Source organism: Aspergillus aculeatinus (genome assembly GCF_003184765.1).
Source record: "Aspergillus aculeatinus CBS 121060 unplaced genomic scaffold BO66scaffold_36, whole genome shotgun sequence".
In the NCBI taxonomy this organism is placed as follows: domain Eukaryota; kingdom Fungi; phylum Ascomycota; class Eurotiomycetes; order Eurotiales; family Aspergillaceae; genus Aspergillus; species Aspergillus aculeatinus.
The window spans coordinates 253,081-270,560 of NW_020291505.1; the positions used below are offsets into that span (position 1 = coordinate 253,081).

The following is a 17,480-nucleotide window of genomic DNA, read 5'->3' on the forward strand; positions in this document are numbered from 1 at the left end:
GCATCCATCTATCTATCTATCAGTCGGGCCAAATCTGCCACACCACTGTCTCAGATCTTTCAAACTTCAGCCCCCCCCCCTTTTCCTGATCTTCTTAGTTTTTCTACCTTTTATGAACTCGATCCATCTCCCTAGCGTGTTGCACCATCTCATGTTTTGACTCCCAGTTTTGTTGGCTCCATGGTTCGACCTCCTGACGATCTCTGGGGCTAGACCGGACCGGCACCAGGGCTTGCCATTTTTAGCCGTCTCCTCCTCCACCTTGCACGAGAGGGAACAACATTACTCGGGGTAGTTAACTTAACTTATTCGTTCGTTACTACGTAGTTTTATTCAAGAATAATAGACAGCCACGGTGAATTGATGTAAGAATAGCTTCATCGTTGCCCGGCCCTGCCCGGCCCTACTCTCGTTCGGGTTCCGGGCTGCACCAGCCACTGACTTGAAATCCAAAAGAAAGGGGGATCGATCGGCTTCAGGGTCCATATACCAACCACTCACCAATAATTTGTATAAGCACTAACTCAGATACTCCTCAGGTGCTCTGTAGACCAGTTATGATAGAACTAACTTTTTAATTGGATTCTTTCAGGCCAACCCTCCATCCCCTGAAATGAATGCATAGAAATATCTCTCTGCTTGTGTATATCACCCAGTACAACAAATGAACTGGTGTACAGTAGGCCTTTGGAGACGACAACTTCGCTTAATATAGTCGCGACAACAAGTTAATACAAACGAGAAAAGACCCTACCAGTAGATAGGGTAGAAGAGTTGATGTTACAAAATGCAAATGCCCTAATACTACAATTGATTTGTTTCTTGTATTTCCTCGCCCCCTCACCTTATTCCCAACTCAATCCAACACGATCACAGACCTCACTCATCATCCTGCATCATGGTATCCTCTGCGTCGTTTTCACTGAACAACCCGTCATCCCCGTCATCTCCATGACCTTCATCGCCCCCAACAGCAGCTCCTCCGTCCTCGGCCCCAGTACCTGTACCTTCTTCTTCAGGCTCAGCCCCAGATCCTGCGCCCCTTCCAGCCACGGAAGCGCCAACCTCTGCATTCGCATCCTCATCCTCCTCATCGTCGTCGTCATCATCAGCCACGCGCCGCGTGACCTTGGCTCGGCGCCGCTGTACCACTTCTTCCTCTTCCTCTTCATCATCCGCCCCCGTGTCGCGCATCGCTTGATCCTCGTCCGCCGGAGCCACTGCCTCGTCGTCATCGTCATCCGAGTCTACGACCATCTCGCTACTCTTGAATTTGCTCTGTAGCTTGCCTCCAGCCCGACGCTCGAGGCGCCGACGCTTCTTCGGTGCCGTCTCACCCTCGCTCTCACTGCCGCTGCTTCTCGCCTGACGGGGTGAATCGCCACCATCGTTGATGAAGTCGTCCTCGGTGCCCTTCTTCTTACGCTTCGACGTTGTCCGCTTCTTGCGCTTCACCTTGGCGCCCGTTTCCGACTCGGTAGTCAGCTCCGCTTCTTCGCGAGCACGTTCTTCCTCGGCGCGCTGCTCTGCCAATCGTTGAGCCTCCTCAACCATGCGCTGGCGCTCCTCGGCAACTCGCTGTTTGCGCTCTCGCTCGGCCTCCTGCGCCTTGCGCACCTCCTCCTCTCGGCGCCGGATCTCCGCTTCGCGCGCCTCGCGCGCCTGCTGGAGCTTGGCCGCATTCTTCTCCTCGTAATCCTTCTGGCTCTGAAGGGCACGCTCAAGCTGCTTGATGATCGTGCGACCCATGTTGGCGCGTTGCTCCAAGGCACTCGCCGGATAGGGGGGGTTCTTGGCTTGCGCAATCCGCCCAAATGTTTCCACGGCCTTGTGAAGCCCATCCGCTGCATCCTGCACGTCCTGCACCGTCTTCTGCGTCTCCGGAAGACCGTACGTCAAGGAGGCGATCTGGTTCTGTACGAAGGCGATGTTGAATTCAAGGTGAACCTGGCCTGGCGCAACGGCATGCGCGCGTTGGGCGTAGTCAAGCGCTGTCTTCATGGCCTGTAAGTTCATCTCCTGTTTGCCCTTCAGTAACCAGACACGGCCCAAGCAGGCCAGGATCTGCGCGTCACGAGCCCGGTCGCGGGACAGCGCAGCCTCGTAATGCTCGATCGATCGCGTGAACTGGCGGAGCTCTGCGTAAACGTGGCCGAGGTTTAGGTAAACACTAGCATCGCGCAGGGTATCCCGGACCTTGGAGAAGATGTGAACCGCCGACGCGTGGTCCTTCTTGTCGTCTACAAGCGCAATCGCGATACCCTGCGCTGCGTAGGCGTTCCGCGGATCCAGCTGCAGGGCCTTATCGAAGAACTCCACCGCACGCTCGTACATCTTCCGCCGCTTTTCCTTGTCTTGGTCCGTATCCCGTCGCATGTCACGCGCTGCCGACAGATGAATGTTGCCCATTCCCGTGAGCGAGTACCGGTCATGCTTATCGTAATATTGCAAGGTGTGTTTGTAGTGGCGCTGCTCGTGGTCTTCCGCCAGATTGGCCGCGCGTTTCTTTGACTTGCTCAGATACCAGCCGAACAGGGCCCGTACCTCGAGGTTCGTCGCGTCGGCCTCGTACAGTCTGGCCATCTTCTTGGGTCCCTCTTCCGTTGGGCTCTGGCGCAGAGCGATGTATGTCAATCGCGCGTTGGCTTCTGTGTAGTCGGCGTGACGCTCCAGTAAGCCTCCATATACCTTCTTGGCATCGTCTGGCATGTCGGCCGCCTCGTAAGTGCGACCCAGATTGTAGCTGATGGTGGTCACCAGGGCGTCGATGTCGAGCTCACTCTCCTTCTCCTGGGACTTGACGCAGGCGTCCAGCGCTGATTGAAACATAGTCCGAGCCAACTCGATCTTCTCAGCTTGATACAAAAAGCAGCCCATGTTGTTGAGTAATTGCGGAGGTAGCTGTTTGCGAAGCGCAACCTTGATCTGCTCCGCGTCCTCTACTCCTTCGGGGTGTTCCTCTTCAGGGATCTCCGCGAGTTGCATTTCCTCCAGCTGGGTGAGGCATTGCATGCTCTTTTCGGGGGCGGTCTGTTCATACAGGCGGGACAGATACACCAAGACTGACTCATCGGGCAGGATCTTCTTGTTCTCGTCCTTCCAGAGCGCACGGACAGACTCCAGAAGCCCGATAGCTTTCTTCACTTCGGCAGACTTGTCGTCTTTGCTATTGGCTGCGAACACTTCCTCCGCGTAGAGGGCACCGAGCAAAATCATACTCTCAGGGTTCTTGGTCTGTTGAATGATCTTCTCCAGCCGGAACTTGGCTCCGTCGAGATCTTTGCTGCTGGAAACCTGCATTTGTATACTACCTAGTTTGGCAGGAAGATAGCCGTTCTCGCCACCGCGGGCCTGATCCGCTCGATTGTAATACTCCGCTGCGTGACCGAGGTCGCCTTCATAGTGTGCTTTCCGACCGAGCAAATACCAACCATCACTGGCAATCGGCATCACGTCCGTCTGTTGAATGGCTTTGCGGGCAAGACTCTCAACGGTGCTATATGATTTGCGTAGAAGGAAGTAGCTGCCAAACAGAGCGCATGTCATCGGATACTCTTTGTCCAATTTGAATGCTTTCTGCGTGTACTGTGTCATGGCGACTTTGTACAAGGAACCAAAGGCAGGGTCTGTGGTGGAGTGCCGAGAGCTGTCGTATAAATAGTAGACTGCAAGGAGAATGTTGGCCACTTTTGAATCGGGGTTCTATAATGATGTATAAGAGTTAGGCCTGATATTCTTCTCGCCCACCATGTGATGGAGTCCACTCACCAATGCAAGCGCCCGCTCCCAGGCAGCTTTCGCCTGCTCCTTGAATCCCAATTGCCACAGACAACAGCCGATACCAATGCGGGGATCAGGATCCCGTAGCCCAGGCATCTTCATCAATACTTTCTGATACCCTTCCAATGCTTCTGCATAGCGACCCAACATATACTGCGCACGTGCATGGCCAAGAATCGCCATTGCATTGCGACCACCAAAAGCTTTGGACGACTCATCAAAGCACTTAAGTGCCTGGCGTAACGACTCGGCCCGCTCAGAGGTATCGATACCGCCAGTGCGCGTGGGTCGCAGAGGCTGCATCGACGCGCGCAAGAGGGACAGAACACCGCGCGCCAGAAACAGTGGGGGGAAAGCTGGATTAAGTCGCGAGGCCTCATTCAGTGTAGATGTCGCTTGTTGTAGGTAGTAGTCCTTGGTCTTAGAATCTGTGTATATCTCGGAGTCGTTCAAGACACGAGGCGCTTGCCGACACTTGAGCATCAACAGCCAGCAGACCCAACTCAAAAGCCCAAGTTTCTCCTTGATCGCCCCGTGACCGACGGAGGCCAACCCTTTGTTGAGGATGTCGATCGCATGATCAAGTTGGTTTTGTTTGGCATACGCGAGCGCGATAGTCACCCAAAAGTTTTTGGCGGCTTTCTCATTCTCCAAAAGGGTGCACAGCTCGGTAGGATCGTCGGGAAGAACTTCAAGGCTGACCTCAACTTCACTGTCAAGTGTCGACGCGGGAATATCGATCGCAGAAGGAATGTCGGAAAAGCGAAGATTGGCTTGCGATTTCGTAGCCGGTAGGGAGTCGCCGTTGGTACTATTGGCGTGGCCATTATGGGAAGACGCCATAGCTTTGGGATAAGCAATGCCGGGTAGGCAGGCTGTGGTGGAGAAAGATCAAAGAAGGCGAAAGGTGCTTGACTTAAAAGAGACGCAGCTCAGCTCATGTCATGTTCGGAGTCGACTCGGTAGCTTGAACGGGCAGCGCGGAGGAGGTTCTTCTGGCTGATCAAACAAGCAAGAAGAGCACTTTCGAGGAGCGATTTCGAGTCACAATAGCAATGGAGACGCTGGACACGTGAGCAGTTGGTCGCTCGCGTATCGGAGGTTTGGTCAAGTCGAGGGTTAATACCTGGTCAGGGTTGGATGGAATAGAGTTGGAGACAGACGGGAACTGAGGCTGGAAAGGTAGCACCGCCACACGGCCGGGGATGTGGCTAAGGTCGGCCTGGCGTCTCGACTCATGAGATGTCACACCAGTCACTAGTTGGTCTCTAATTTTACTCTCAGTTTGGTCATATTAACATATTAATGCATCAACGTCTGTTAAGCATGGACTGATAACTAGCACTACATGATGCCGGGTCTAGTACACTTATAATGCTCATCATGTCGTCAAGGAAGTATAAGAGTAGGAAAGAAGTCATGGCTCTGAGTGCATCGCTTCATATCATGATAATGTTCAAAATTTCCGACCGAGTTGATTACTCCTCTCACTGCAATGCTCCATTTGACAGCCTCAAAACAGACCGAATAGCCTAGGTAACCTGCACAGTAAGGCAGTGCCCACCAATACCATGAATATTCTGCCTAATTCAGTCCAGTGCCCCAGTCGAACCTGGGTCTCAGCATATCCGGTGGCTGCCGCAGATGTCTGCTCTGGGGTATCAGTGCCAACAACAATAGAGCCTCCCAATTCGGTAGGGAATCGGCCGGTTTCAAAGCATTCATCCAAAAGCTGGTCCTTCTCGGCCCAGCGAGCTCGGATCCAGGCATCAAACTCGCTTTGATCGTCAAGTGGAATGTCCGCTACCGCAAAGCGTCTCCAATGCATATTAACAGATGTCGGTGGTCGACCTTGCAAATACGTTGACCGAAGCGTGAAGTACTTGTCGGGTAAGCTACCTTTTCTGCACGAATGAACAGAGTTGATTAGAGCTTGTGAAGGAAGTATGGAATAGCCAGGTCACTTACGGAGGTCCTTCGTAGGCTACAGTGCAGTCATAAACCCATTCAACGGTGCCCCGCAGTTGCTGCAGGCAGAAGAAGAGGCCAGTCGACCGGGGAATAATTTGATGTTTCAGAGTTGGAAGCCCTTGTTTCGCCGCGTATTCTGCGCTCCGTCGTTTGGTATTTATCGACAGATTCGTTCCCTCGGGAAAGATCAGCAGCCACATGGGATCATACTGTGGCGAACTCGACTGAGATCCCGAGTGCTGCGTCTTCAACTTCTCCAGGCGATGTTGAAGCCGTGGCTTGTCCGAGAGCCACTTCCGAGCCATAAAGATGAAGCCATAGAAAGTCATACCCTGGCCGATGATGGGGATGTATTTGAGGGATTCTTTCAAAATAATAAAGATGCGGCCGTGCATCTGGTTCGTATATGCGACCCACCACAAATAAATCCAGTCCGTATAAACCTGGTGATTAGCGATCATCACAAGTCGCTCTGGGAAATCTGTTCGCAACCGTCCATCCTCCGCCAGGTGAATCTGGTTCCGCACACTCTTGTCTCCGCTAACGCGCACGACGGTTGGACAACCCCACTGTGTAAGAGCCGTGATCACTAGTCCAAACGATTGCTTGGTGTACGCCATGTACGCATAGTAGTAATCCTTGCTGATCAGATAGAGTGGGGAGCCAATGACTTGTGTTGCTAAGATGGCGACGCAACAGCAGTTGAACCATGTTGCGAGCAAGAGGGAGCGAAAGATTTGCATGGCAAGGCCATGCTTTAGACGTGGCTCAGCATCAGCATAAGCATGAGACTTATTGTTCACAGAAGAAGCTGTCGCATTCACATGCTTCCGCTGACGAAGATCGTGTTCCATGATGGCATAAGCTGAGGATGGACAACCAGGGATCTTGCCTGGACAGTAGGAGTTTTATGGTCGGGACGACCTGAGATTTATAGTTCCAGGTCAGCATTCCCTCCACATGGTCACGCGGGCTGAGCTGTACAACAAATAGCTATGGTGAGTGAAGAAAAGCGGTGTCGACCCAAACTCACTAAGAGAAACAGGCCCGCTCAGGGCTAGAAATAAGTCCAAGGACGAAACCCAGGATGCCTCCAGGTTTAAAAGTCTCTCAATGATGGCATGGAAGAATCCAACCAGAAAGTATAAAGTACAGACCAGAATATCCTGGGTCAAACCATGCTCAGACCAGCAAAAGAAAGGCGGTGGTTCCTCGTTTCTGGGGTTGAAATGTTATGGGAAACCGCCAATCCAAGGTATTTATACGGGAGCCTCAGCAGTTCCGTGAATCACCGGAAGGGAAAAGCTGAGGGATGACATAACCCGAACTGTATTCACTGTGTAACTTGCGCGTAGTTAAGTCACTCTACCGTATCCGTATTTGAACTATTGACATATTGTCAATACGTCAGACTCTCCGACCGCGGGCGGTCTACCGAACGCCGAGTCTGGGGACACTGCAACTCAATACTTTCTTTTTTCCTTCCCCCCCTCCCTACCTGAATCTATGACTCCTTTTCTCATTGTCTCCTGCAGCCATTCGTGTGTTTGGTATCTCTTCCAATCCGTATATTCCAGGGAATAGCCGACCTACAACGGAGAATGTATCATCTATGAAATCCTGGTCCTTTGGCAATTGTATAGTACATGGTTTCTGCAGATGCTGCCTCGGAGCAATGAATCTATTTATCTAGAGTGATTATGCCTTTCTCTTCCATCTCACTATGATGCTAATTGAAGCACCGCTTCCCAGGATGCTCTTGGTATTTTCAAGGCATACTTCCCTCTAATATGCATTCCACAATTTTCCGAGTCCCGTCCCTCCGGATTAGATTCCCTGGCCAGCTCTCATGGATGCGAAGCTTCTGCTTATCTTCGCAGCGACACGAGATCAAAGAGCTTGACATACTACCACAGCGAGTATTACCAGGATATCAAGGTGTGCGTCAATATAGTACGGTGTGCGTGCATGATCACTGACTCGGGATACTCAATTAGAATCGCAAGTAGGCGATCTCCTATCCCTGCAGTGGCCGACGCCGCCACGCAACATCCTTGTTGTGAAAAAAGATTGTGTCCCGGCAGTAACAGAATCCCTTGTTGAATTTGCCAAGTACGATATCCGTCCTTCGGCCTTTTGTCGTGCAATTGAGAGGGAAACTGATACATACTAACCTCCGCGAGCATTCTAGTCATGCGACATCTACGTATCCTTCAATATCGATCATCCTTGAACCCAGAGTTGCCGAAGAGGTTCATGCATCGCTGCACGGCCCGGCTTACACGACGTCTCTGGATCGCCTTCGGCCGGCACTACACAGTAAAGTAGATCTCACCGTTACCCTGGGAGGAGATGGAACTATCTTACATGCTTCATCGCTTTTTGCGACGTGCTACAATGTACCCCCGATGTTATCCTTCAGCATGGGTACGCTTGGGTTTCTCAGTGAATGGAAGTTTCCCGAGTATAAGCGCGCGTTTCGGGAGGTTTACATGTCTGGGGCGGGGGCAGGAGATCGTGCAACCGTGCTAGGCGACGTACGGCCGACGACGCATGATGAGCCACTAGACCTAGACGTGGGCCCAACGGGCTGGTCATCGGTACGGGGCAAGTCGATGGGTCTGACGCGCGGAGCTCGGATTCTGATGCGCAACCGACTGAAAGTGGGGCTTTTCACAGCGGATGGACAGCCAGTTCGACAAGAAGCATCAGCGAATTCTGTGCCAGGCATCTGGGATCGTCGGGGACTGTATGTCATGAACGAAGTCCTGCTGCATCGTGGTAAGGAGCCGCATCTGGCAGTGGTAGATATCTACGTTGGTGGACGCTTCTTGACGGAAGCTGTAGCCGACGGGATCATCATCTCGACGCCAACCGGAAGCACAGCGTACAGCTTGAGTAGTGGTGGTAGTATCGTGCACCCACTTGTCCCTGCTGTACTCTTAACCCCGATCTGCGCCCGAAGCTTGAGCTTCCGGCCATTGGTGCTGCCGTCGAGTACACCGATCACGCTCCGTCTGAGCGAGAAGAACCGCGGCCGCGAGTTAGAGGTGAGCATTGATGGGGTGAACATGGGTCAAGGGATGACGGCGGGGATGGAAGCGCGGGTGTGGAATGAGGAGATGCGGCACGGCAAGAATGAATGGCAGGGCGGAGTGCCATGTGTAATGCGGAGGATCACCGGTGGGGAGGCGCATGATGGCTGGGTGGGTGGTCTCAACGGATTGCTGAAGTTCAATCATCCATTCGGTGAGGATCGCTAATGACTTTGCTCGATCATTCTGATTCGATGAACACAATCTGAAGAGATATATGGACATAATACAACCATATATTCCGGGAATTGCATTGCCGACGCGAAGTCTTATCACATGTAGTCAAAGAGCGTGGGCCGAGAACCGTAACTGGTTAATTGTAGGTACAAATTCATATAAATGAGCATTTCCTTGGGTTTGACCGAGGGGGGAAGCCGTGGGAAGCAGGGCGAGGTTTCTGTGGGCCGACGCAGGAGACTAAGAAAGGAACAGGTTGATTGTCCCTTCATCCCTATTCTTGTTTATTATGTACTGTACATACAACCTCTAGATAAGTGATGACTGACTGGACTGGACAATAAATTGTTATCGAATTGATCATCTTTTTTCTTGTTCCGGACCTGATCTTATGCAGATCCTTTCTCTCTAGCCAGATACTATGTACTGTATCCGAGTAAAAGATCAGGCAGGGTCTGATCAGGGTCCGATCAGGGTCTGGTTATTGATGCGATCTCTCTTAAATATTATAAGTCGTTTGCAGTCACCTATTCCTACTTTCCATGTCTATATACATATATGCCCATACACACACTAACATCCAAATGCGAAGACTCCATCCACTTTTCCACTTGTGTCGCGTGTGGAATAATATCTAGATCCCTAGCTCCCGAGGCGGGTTCGGTGTTTTATTTGTTGTTATTCTGGTACTGGGCACATAAGTTAAGTCTATATATGAGCACATCAGTTCGAATTAGGTTTGAGGTGAAACCACCAACAATCAAGGTTATTGAGTCAACATTGTCCTGCATGCAAGCAAGCCTTGCCTCTGGATAAGAACCTATCTTCACTTGTACAGTATATATGTACATGTACACACAATAGAGGTACAATTGCTGACAAGCAGGGAGACTGCATCGACAGAGCAAAGCTAGCCAAAAACAGAAGCAAAGAGTGAGAGCCTGAGGAGTCTAGATCATACTAGAGTAGGTTAATAGGTCAATATAACGATACTTGCTGTCTAATGATAGACTGAAACAGTGGTTGAGAGGAGGAGGAGGAGGAGGAGGAGGAAGAAGAACAGGAAGAAGCTCTCTCTCTCCACAATAATAAGTAGTAACAAGTAAGAAGTCAATAGTGAAACGACGACTAATCAATTCTTTCTCCTCTTCTCCCTTGGTGAACTCAATTCATTATTATTCTACGTACAGTACACTCTACCTACTGTACAGACAGTAAGTACTGTACGTACTTGTTGCTCTCTCTCCGCTTGTCTCCCCTTTCCTCCCCTCTGTCGCACCCTCTCTCCTTGTTCTTCGTTCTTCTCTTCCCTCCTTCCCTTTCCCTTCCCCTCCTCCTCCCACTCCTCCTCCCACTCCTTCTCCTCCTCTTCTTCTTCTTCTCTTCTTTATACCTGGTCACTTCTTAACCTTAGCCTGTGTCTTTTGACGTGTCTTTCTTTTCTTCTCTCTTCCTTCGCTTTTCCCTTTCCATTCCTCCATCCATTGCCATACAGCCGTGTCTTGCCTGCATCTTGTCCATCGCCGGTGCTCACCCCGCCTGGACTTCGGGGCAGCGACCTCGAGACGTGCCCTTCACGCTCGGTGAGGTTTTCTCAAGGACTTCTTTAAGAGAACAGGTAATCCGGCATAATTTCCCTCCTTTAAAGAGTGTTGGCCATCTCCTTCCATTGCTCCTTTGCTTCCCCGTATGTATCGGTCTTCGTCTTCACTAATCTCCTTGCCCCCCTTTTTCACATCTTTCAACTACTTCTCCGACATACCTACCCCACGATGTGCTAGCAGTACCCGCGGGTAGTTATTGATGCTATGCGCATGCGTTTTCACCTTCTTTCCTCGTCTCCTCCGCCACCTCTCATTGCCCCTGCATTTGCGATTGTGGAATCCGTTGGTGTTATGCGAGCTTCCTGACAAACCCTGCAGGGAATCGCATCGCAGCCCCCATTTGGCTTGGTCGGACTACTTCTTACCCCCTGCGCCATTTGCGTGAAGCCCACACCATACACCCCTGACGCCTTCGCCCCCCCTCCCCTCTCCTCCCCCCTCCTCCCTCCGCCAAAATCGGAGGCTTTCCTCTGGAAAGTAAGCAAGTCTTCGTTTCCTCACCAGCTGCTACCATTCTGGCTCCCAGCCCCGTCTCATCCCAACACCATCAGCGCATACTGTCCTTTGAGGGCAATGCTGACTCGGCCGCAGAATGTACTCCCCCGACCAATTCATGAACCCGGGGCCTGCCCCCCGCCCTCCCGCTGATCGGCCAAACCTCAATTTGCCAACAAACCCGACCGTAGCCACCTCATTCAGCCAAATGAGTCTCAATTCTCCCAGCACTCCTGGGCCCGCCAATCTATCTTTGTTCCCCAACACAAGCACACCCACACTCACACGCACCAAGACCGAGCAGTCCGGTCAAGGAGGTGTCGCTGTAATCAAAGAAGGCTACGTTCGGTGCAAGGAGGACAAGTTTCTGGCAACTTGGAACCAGCGGTATCTTATCCTACGTGAATTTCGTCTCGACTTTCTGAAGAATGAGACAGGCAAGATTGTGCTGTCGATCCCGCTGGCCGCCGTCACCGGCGTCTCACGCTCCGAAGATACACGCATGGCGTTTGAGATTCTGCGGCTCGCCAATCTCAAAGATGCTAACTCCAAAGCGGCCTTGATAACTCGCGATGTGCCTACCAAGAGCATCACTTGTGAAGTCAAGAGCGACGACGAGATTTACGACTGGATTGACAAGATTTATGAGCGCTGTCCAGGAATGGGCGGTGTGAGCAATCCGACCAACTTCAGCCATCGTGTTCATGTCGGCTTCGATCCCCGCACCGGCGCGTTTGTGGGTTTACCTCCGGAGTGGGAGAAGCTCTTGACTGCGTCGGCCATTACCAAGGAAGACTATAAGAATAACCCCCAGGCCGTCATCGAGGTCCTTGAGTTTTACTCCGACATCAAGATGCGCGAGCAAAATCCACAATATTACGCCGGGTTGGCCTCGCCCCCGACCCAGCAGGCCAAACCACACAGCAATAACTCCGTGGGCAATTCCATCGCGCCGCCTCGTCCACCACCCCCTGCTCCCGCGCAACGGCTGGATACCAGTCAATCGTACTCCACCAGCCGCTCAGCAGCTTCGTCTCCCGCTCAGTCCGATCGCACATCGGAACAGCAGCAGCAATTGGAGCGAATGAACGAGCTAGCAGACCAGGAACGGCGGCGCGTAGAGGAAGAGGCTCGCAGGACGCGTCAGCGGGAAGAGGAGCAAAGTAGATACGAGCAGGATGCGTATAATGCCTCACTGCCTAAAACTCGCGTACCCTTAGCGAAGCAGGAACTGGGAGGGTATGGTTCGCCGGATGATCGCTACAAGCCCAGTCGCCCTGCTCCGCAGGCTCCGGGCTCGACTCGTCCCGATCCCTCGCGTCAATTGACTGCCCAGCGTCCAGCACCTTCCCCGCCCACGGCTGGACAGCGACCTGGAGATTATGCTAATGGCCGCACAGAGCAGGCCTCGCCTAGTTCAAGATATCCCGCTCAGACCCAAGCTGCACGAACTCCGAACAGTGGTCCCAAAACACAGCAGGCCCAGGGCCCACCTCCCAGCAAGCTCCCGGCGCCAGTGCAGCCAGTGAAACCATTGAACATTGCGAACAAGCAGGCGACAGGCAAAACGAATGTGCCAGATGGAGTCCGTCAAGCCGAAGCGGCTTTGACTAAGAAGGCAGAGCCCCGGCAGAGGGAGGTTCGTATGTCGGCTATGAGCGAAAATGAGGTTATGGATCGGTTGCGGTCCGTCGTTTCGAAGGATAATCCGAATGAGTCCTACAGTAAGCAGCGCAAGATTGGGCAAGGTGCCTCTGGCTCTGTGTATGTGGCTCGGGTCAAGGAGCATGCCACATCTCCTGTTGCCCGTGAGCTGTACCGTCAGTATGGACCGCGAACTCAAGTGGCCATCAAGCAAATGGATCTGCGCAGTCAGCCGCGCAAGGAGCTGATCGTCAACGAGATTATCGTCATGAAGGACAGCCAGCATTCCAACATTGTAAACTTCCTCGACTCGTTCTTGCAAGAGCAAAGCAACGAGTTGTGGGTCGTCATGGAATTTATGGAAGGGGGTGCTTTGACCGACGTGATCGATAATAACCAGGTGATCCAAGAAGACCAGATTGCTACCATCTGTCTAGAGGTACTTTGCAATGATCCTTCTCGCATATAACAGACACTAACTCGAGCTTTTACTAGACCTGCAAAGGCTTGGCTCATCTGCACAGCCAGAACATCATTCACCGTGACATCAAGAGTGATAACGTGCTCTTGGACCGAGCTGGCCATGTTAAGATCAGTGAGTAGCGATCATTTTGGAGCACTGCTTAAATTGTTTTCCCATAACTGATCGCATTGTTTTCTTTTTATCACAGCCGATTTTGGGTTCTGTGCTAAACTCACAGAGTCGAAAAGCAAACGCGCTACCATGGTTGGTACGCCGTACTGGATGGCACCCGAGGTTGTGAAACAGAAAGAGTACGGACCCAAGGTCGACTGTTGGTCGTTGGGAATCATGGCCATCGAGATGATTGAGTCCGAGCCTCCGTACCTGAATGAGGAGCCCCTCAAAGCGTTGTATCTTATCGCCACCAACGGCACCCCTCGTCTGAAGAAGCCCGAAAAGCTCAGCAAAGAGCTCAAATCCTTCCTCAGTGTCTGCCTCTGCGTTGACGTCCGTAGCCGTGCTACGGCGGATGAGTTGTTGGCACACGAGTTCCTTAAGATGGGATGCAGTCTGGCTAGCCTTGCAGAGCTGCTGCGCTGGAAGAAAAACAGCGGGCAGTAAGCGAAAAAGGGAGAGATCCCAGCGCGGGTCGTTACATGCCACAGTGCTCACTCGGTACCCTTTGATGATTTAAACCAGATCTTGATTCCCCCCACACATATGGGTCACATTTATGCACCGCCGGTTGATTTTGCTAATTCCTTTAACGACCCGCCATTGCACCCAAATTCTTATCGTGATATCCACACTTTGCTACGCACGGACTTGGCATGATGCTTCGGCGTTTTTGATATTGATTTCTCTTCGGCCCTTTCAAGGCCCTCCCTCGCCATTTTTCTTATACATTTTACATTTGTGCATAATTCTTATTTTGCTGCCCGCCCACTTCTCGCTGCGTGACGCTGTGGGAATGGCCTCTGCTGAATTGTCCCTGCTCAAGGGAGTGCAGCGACTTCGAAACAGTAAGATATGTGAGTGGCTGGATGATGTCAACTGCTTTGTCAGTTGAGAAGCTATTTTGCTGAACATGCGCGGACGTTCCGATAATAGAGGAGTGCACAGTCGATGGAAAAGACGGAAGGGTGCATGATAGACAGTCCAAGTGATGCCGCCGTTTCCTTGCGTTGATTTTCACTGCCCACCTATTTATGCCAGTCAACGGATCCGTGATATGATAGCTTGATCACTGTTTGCTGGCATGCAGAGGGAGCCCAGTCGACCTCATGAGGAACGAAGACCGACGCAATAGAGCCCTTATGTGGTTGTTTTTCCATGCGATTCCCAAAGTAAGGGACGGACATAGAACCAAAATAGAAAATATCCTCTCTTTGTTCCTTTGTTGTAATATTTAAATGACGTCATATTCAATGCTTCACATGGCATATACTGGCGACCTTACCGCAGTAAGGTAGGTAGGCATACAAGGAAACACCACGAGAAGGCTGAGCCCGGCCATTTCAGGACAGCCATCACAAGTGGATGGGTATGAATCAGAAGAGCATGTTCAGGCGAGCCGCTGTGGTACTGTATAGTTTCAAGACTGCGGCAACAACCAAGCGAGTATATACAAACATATCACTCGACCCAGCCAAACCTTTAATCATCGTTCAGTCATATTCCCAAATCTAGGCCTAGCAACGCAGGCAGGCAGCATCAATTTCATTATATCTTGATTTCCCAGCTAAGCCTCGAATTTGATGAACCCGATGTCATAAGAATAGTGTATAAAATGAGGGGAGGGCAGAAAGAGCCGCAGGAAGGAGGAGGCCAAACAATCAAGACAGGCCTGAAGCAGGGTTGGTAGGACACAGATCCCCGAAGAACACACCGGTCGGAACGGAGTCGTCATCCGACGCGGACTCGGACTCCAGATCCGACTCGGACAACGGACCGTAGCATGCCTCTTTCAGCCCCCGAGTCCACCGAGCGCGGTCGGCCTTTTGGACATCTCGCCAACGGCGGTAGGACGAGACAGAATCTGCTGGGGTGGAGTCCACAAGCAGCAGATTCGTAGCTGGATCGCAGGAGATGAACGAGGGTTTGCCCGGTGCGAGGACAGGGATGGGGGAGGGGGTCGATGATGCGCATATGGGGCTGTTGCTGGGGGCTCTGGTCACCACAAGTGATTCCGGGGACGAGGTTGAGAGGTCAGCGGGAGGGAGAGGGGAGGGCGGAAGTGGGGAAGGAGGAGGGTAATATGGTCGAGCTACAGCGTCCCGGACATGCGGGGGGAGCCATTCGGCAGCACCGAGGTAGGGAGGCATTGCTCCCCGAATCTCGGTGAACGCCTGCAGGACGAAGCAGACAATGAGGATAGAGAGAAGGGCGGCAAACCCGCTGGAGAAATTGGTCCAGATCTCAGATTCTCCGGGCATAGACAAGACGTAGCGAGGATTGCGGCTAGCGGGGGGGCAGGGGGAAAGTGGGAGAGTATGGACGACGACCGTATTGCCCATGCTGACCGAGGCCAATCGAACGTATTGCGGAGGAGTCGCGGCCGACACAGGGTGCAGGGGTGAAAGGAAGGGAGCAAAGCAAAGCTTGGTCATGGAAAATGGGTGCACGTCGGGGAGAGTAGTATAGTGACGGAGAGGGCCGTAGCCGCCCCGGCTGCTGAGCGGATTGAATTCGAGGGTCAGAAGCTCGATGGACTGGTCGCTTCCAGAGACTGCGATGATGGCCTGCTGCTGCTGCTGGTTAACGGGGTCGTCGCTCCCAGAGCCTAGAAGGCAGATATCCAAACCAAGACCGATTTTGATGGTCTTGCGAAGCTTTTTACGCCGGATGATGCTTGCTTTCTCGGTGGTTTTTTGCTGCTGCTGCTGCTGTTGCAGTTTCTTCTCCCCTGGATTGGGAACCAGCGCACTTCGGAGATCAAGGATCATCAGCTCACAGCCCTTACGGTCGGGAGAGTTCTGCAGAAGGAGTAGACTGGTTGGCGAAAGGAAGCGCAACGCCCGGAACTTCGGCCTAGTCCGCGGCCCCTTCTCCGGGACCGGTGTCGTATAAATACATCGCACGTCCGGCGCGGCATTTGAGCGAGTTTCCGCAGCAACTTGGCCTACGAAAACATCGACACCATTGCTGTAGGCAAAGCGGAAGGTGCCCGTCTCGTCGTCTAATTCAATGATATCGATGTCCTCGGCCTCCTCACCGCTGCCTAGCCGAATTCGACCGATAACCTCCGATTGCCCGGGGGTAGCGGTCGCGCTAAAGAAGACAATCTCGCCAGTCGCCGCCAGACCGGTTGCGATGGCAGCTACGCGAGGGGATTGCGCACCGGGCTTCCACGGGGAGAGGCGCAGAAGGCGTTGGTAGGTGTCAGATGTTTTTGAGCCTTTGGCTGTGCGGAAGAGCGAGGCGCGCGACAAGGGCGTAGTCTTCCCAAGAGTCGGCGCCGCAGACGAGCCGTCTTCTGACGACTCAACGACCTGATCGGCTCCAGAAAGGGCTCTGCGTGGAGGGTAATCGATGCGGAAGGACCGTAGATGTTGGTTGTTATCTCGCTTCTGTTCTTCGACGGAACTGTTGATGCCGGCCAAGGCAATGACCGAGTCCTCCGTAGGCAGCGCGGCTGCCAGCGAGGTCACCGAATCTTCATCGCGCGACAAGTCGATATCAACGACCGGAGAGAGCGCATGGCGTTTAGAGGAATCGAGAAGGACCTGTTTACAGCACGGGATGATCGTTAGCAGGTAGATTCATAGGACTGGACCGAGGCGGCGACGAGGCAGACTTGCGATTTTGTTTCCCACTCCACTGCGACCCTCCCCTCCTCCACCGGCAACGAGCAAAAATCCAGGATTGCGCGGGTCGAAATCAGCGGCGAAGAGAGGACAAGAAAGAGTCAGCTTAGCAGACGGGATTGAGGGTGCCATGCTTGGCGAGCACAAAGGTCAAACAGCCCGCAAAAAGGGGGGAACAAAGAAGAAAGCAATCCGGTGGATAAAACTGGATGAAGGATCAGAAGGGGACGAAAAGACGACAAGTGAGGAAGGGAGGTGATCGGAGTGAGAGAGACCGAGGGAGAGTAACAAAGTCAATGAGGAAGAAGAAGAAGAAGAAGAAGATGCAAGGTTAAACAAGGGCATGGATGGGGAGACTGCCAACTGGCCATGACGTTGATGATCCCGGCCGCGGCAGGCTTGCGCTTGGCGTCCAAAACTATGTACTACGCTCTATCTCAAATGG

At 52.6% G+C, this 17,480-nt stretch overlaps 4 protein-coding genes across 4 annotated transcripts; 2 read left to right on the forward strand and 2 right to left on the reverse strand.

The window, feature by feature from the left end:
* Window positions 1-879: 879 nt before the first annotated feature.
* On the reverse strand, window positions 880-6,605 carry BO66DRAFT_412976 (uncharacterized protein; the record flags this gene model as incomplete). The annotated part of the gene is made up of 8 exons (XM_025649387.1): window positions 880-1,224; window positions 1,255-2,138; window positions 2,172-3,030; window positions 3,064-3,702; window positions 3,769-4,655; window position 5,059; window positions 5,351-5,684; window positions 5,749-6,605. The coding sequence occupies 8 exons, from the start codon at window positions 6,603-6,605 to the stop codon at window positions 880-882; spliced, it is 4,806 nt and encodes a 1,601-aa protein (XP_025502040.1).
* Window positions 6,606-7,201: 596 nt separating this feature from the next.
* On the forward strand, window positions 7,202-9,166 carry BO66DRAFT_393235 (NADH kinase POS5). The gene is made up of 4 exons (XM_025647710.1): window positions 7,202-7,445; window positions 7,504-7,689; window positions 7,749-7,863; window positions 7,943-9,166. Exons 2-4 carry the CDS (start codon window positions 7,542-7,544, stop codon window positions 9,012-9,014), a joined length of 1,335 nt encoding a protein of 444 aa, XP_025502041.1. The 5' UTR covers window positions 7,202-7,445; window positions 7,504-7,541; the 3' UTR covers window positions 9,015-9,166.
* Window positions 9,167-10,869: 1,703 nt separating this feature from the next.
* On the forward strand, window positions 10,870-13,976 carry BO66DRAFT_131072 (serine/threonine protein kinase CLA4). Its single transcript, XM_025641993.1, has 4 exons — window positions 10,870-11,104; window positions 11,219-13,205; window positions 13,262-13,361; window positions 13,438-13,976. The coding sequence occupies exons 2-4, from the start codon at window positions 11,220-11,222 to the stop codon at window positions 13,848-13,850; spliced, it is 2,499 nt and encodes an 832-aa protein (XP_025502042.1). The 5' UTR covers window positions 10,870-11,104; window position 11,219; the 3' UTR covers window positions 13,851-13,976.
* Window positions 13,977-14,646: 670 nt separating this feature from the next.
* BO66DRAFT_421703 (uncharacterized protein) lies at window positions 14,647-17,318 on the reverse strand. The gene is made up of 2 exons (XM_025649986.1): window positions 17,030-17,318; window positions 14,647-16,954 (listed from the first exon to the last, which is right to left on the reverse strand). The coding sequence occupies exons 1-2, from the start codon at window positions 17,165-17,167 to the stop codon at window positions 15,065-15,067; spliced, it is 2,028 nt and encodes a 675-aa protein (XP_025502043.1). The 5' UTR covers window positions 17,168-17,318; the 3' UTR covers window positions 14,647-15,064.
* Window positions 17,319-17,480: the final 162 nt, after the last annotated feature.

Bases quoted from the DNA above. Each gene is read 5' to 3' on its own strand.
- BO66DRAFT_393235 (XM_025647710.1), top strand. From the start codon at position 7,542: ATGCATTCCACAATTTTCCGAGTCCCGTCCCTCCGGATTAGATTCCCT. The intron at 7,690-7,748 runs GTGTGCGTCAAT...ATACTCAATTAG, and splicing joins AGTATTACCAGGATATCAAG to AATCGCAAGTAGGCGATCTC. The intron at 7,864-7,942 runs GTACGATATCCG...CGAGCATTCTAG, and splicing joins TCCCTTGTTGAATTTGCCAA to TCATGCGACATCTACGTATC.
- BO66DRAFT_131072 (XM_025641993.1), top strand. From the start codon at position 11,220: ATGTACTCCCCCGACCAATTCATGAACCCGGGGCCTGCCCCCCGCCCT. The intron at 13,206-13,261 runs GTACTTTGCAAT...AGCTTTTACTAG, and splicing joins TTGCTACCATCTGTCTAGAG to ACCTGCAAAGGCTTGGCTCA. The intron at 13,362-13,437 runs GTGAGTAGCGAT...TTTTTATCACAG, and splicing joins AGCTGGCCATGTTAAGATCA to CCGATTTTGGGTTCTGTGCT.
- BO66DRAFT_421703 (XM_025649986.1), bottom strand. From the start codon at position 17,167: ATGGCACCCTCAATCCCGTCTGCTAAGCTGACTCTTTCTTGTCCTCTC. The intron at 16,955-17,029 runs GCAAGTCTGCCT...TGCTGTAAACAG, and splicing joins GTGGAGTGGGAAACAAAATC to GTCCTTCTCGATTCCTCTAA.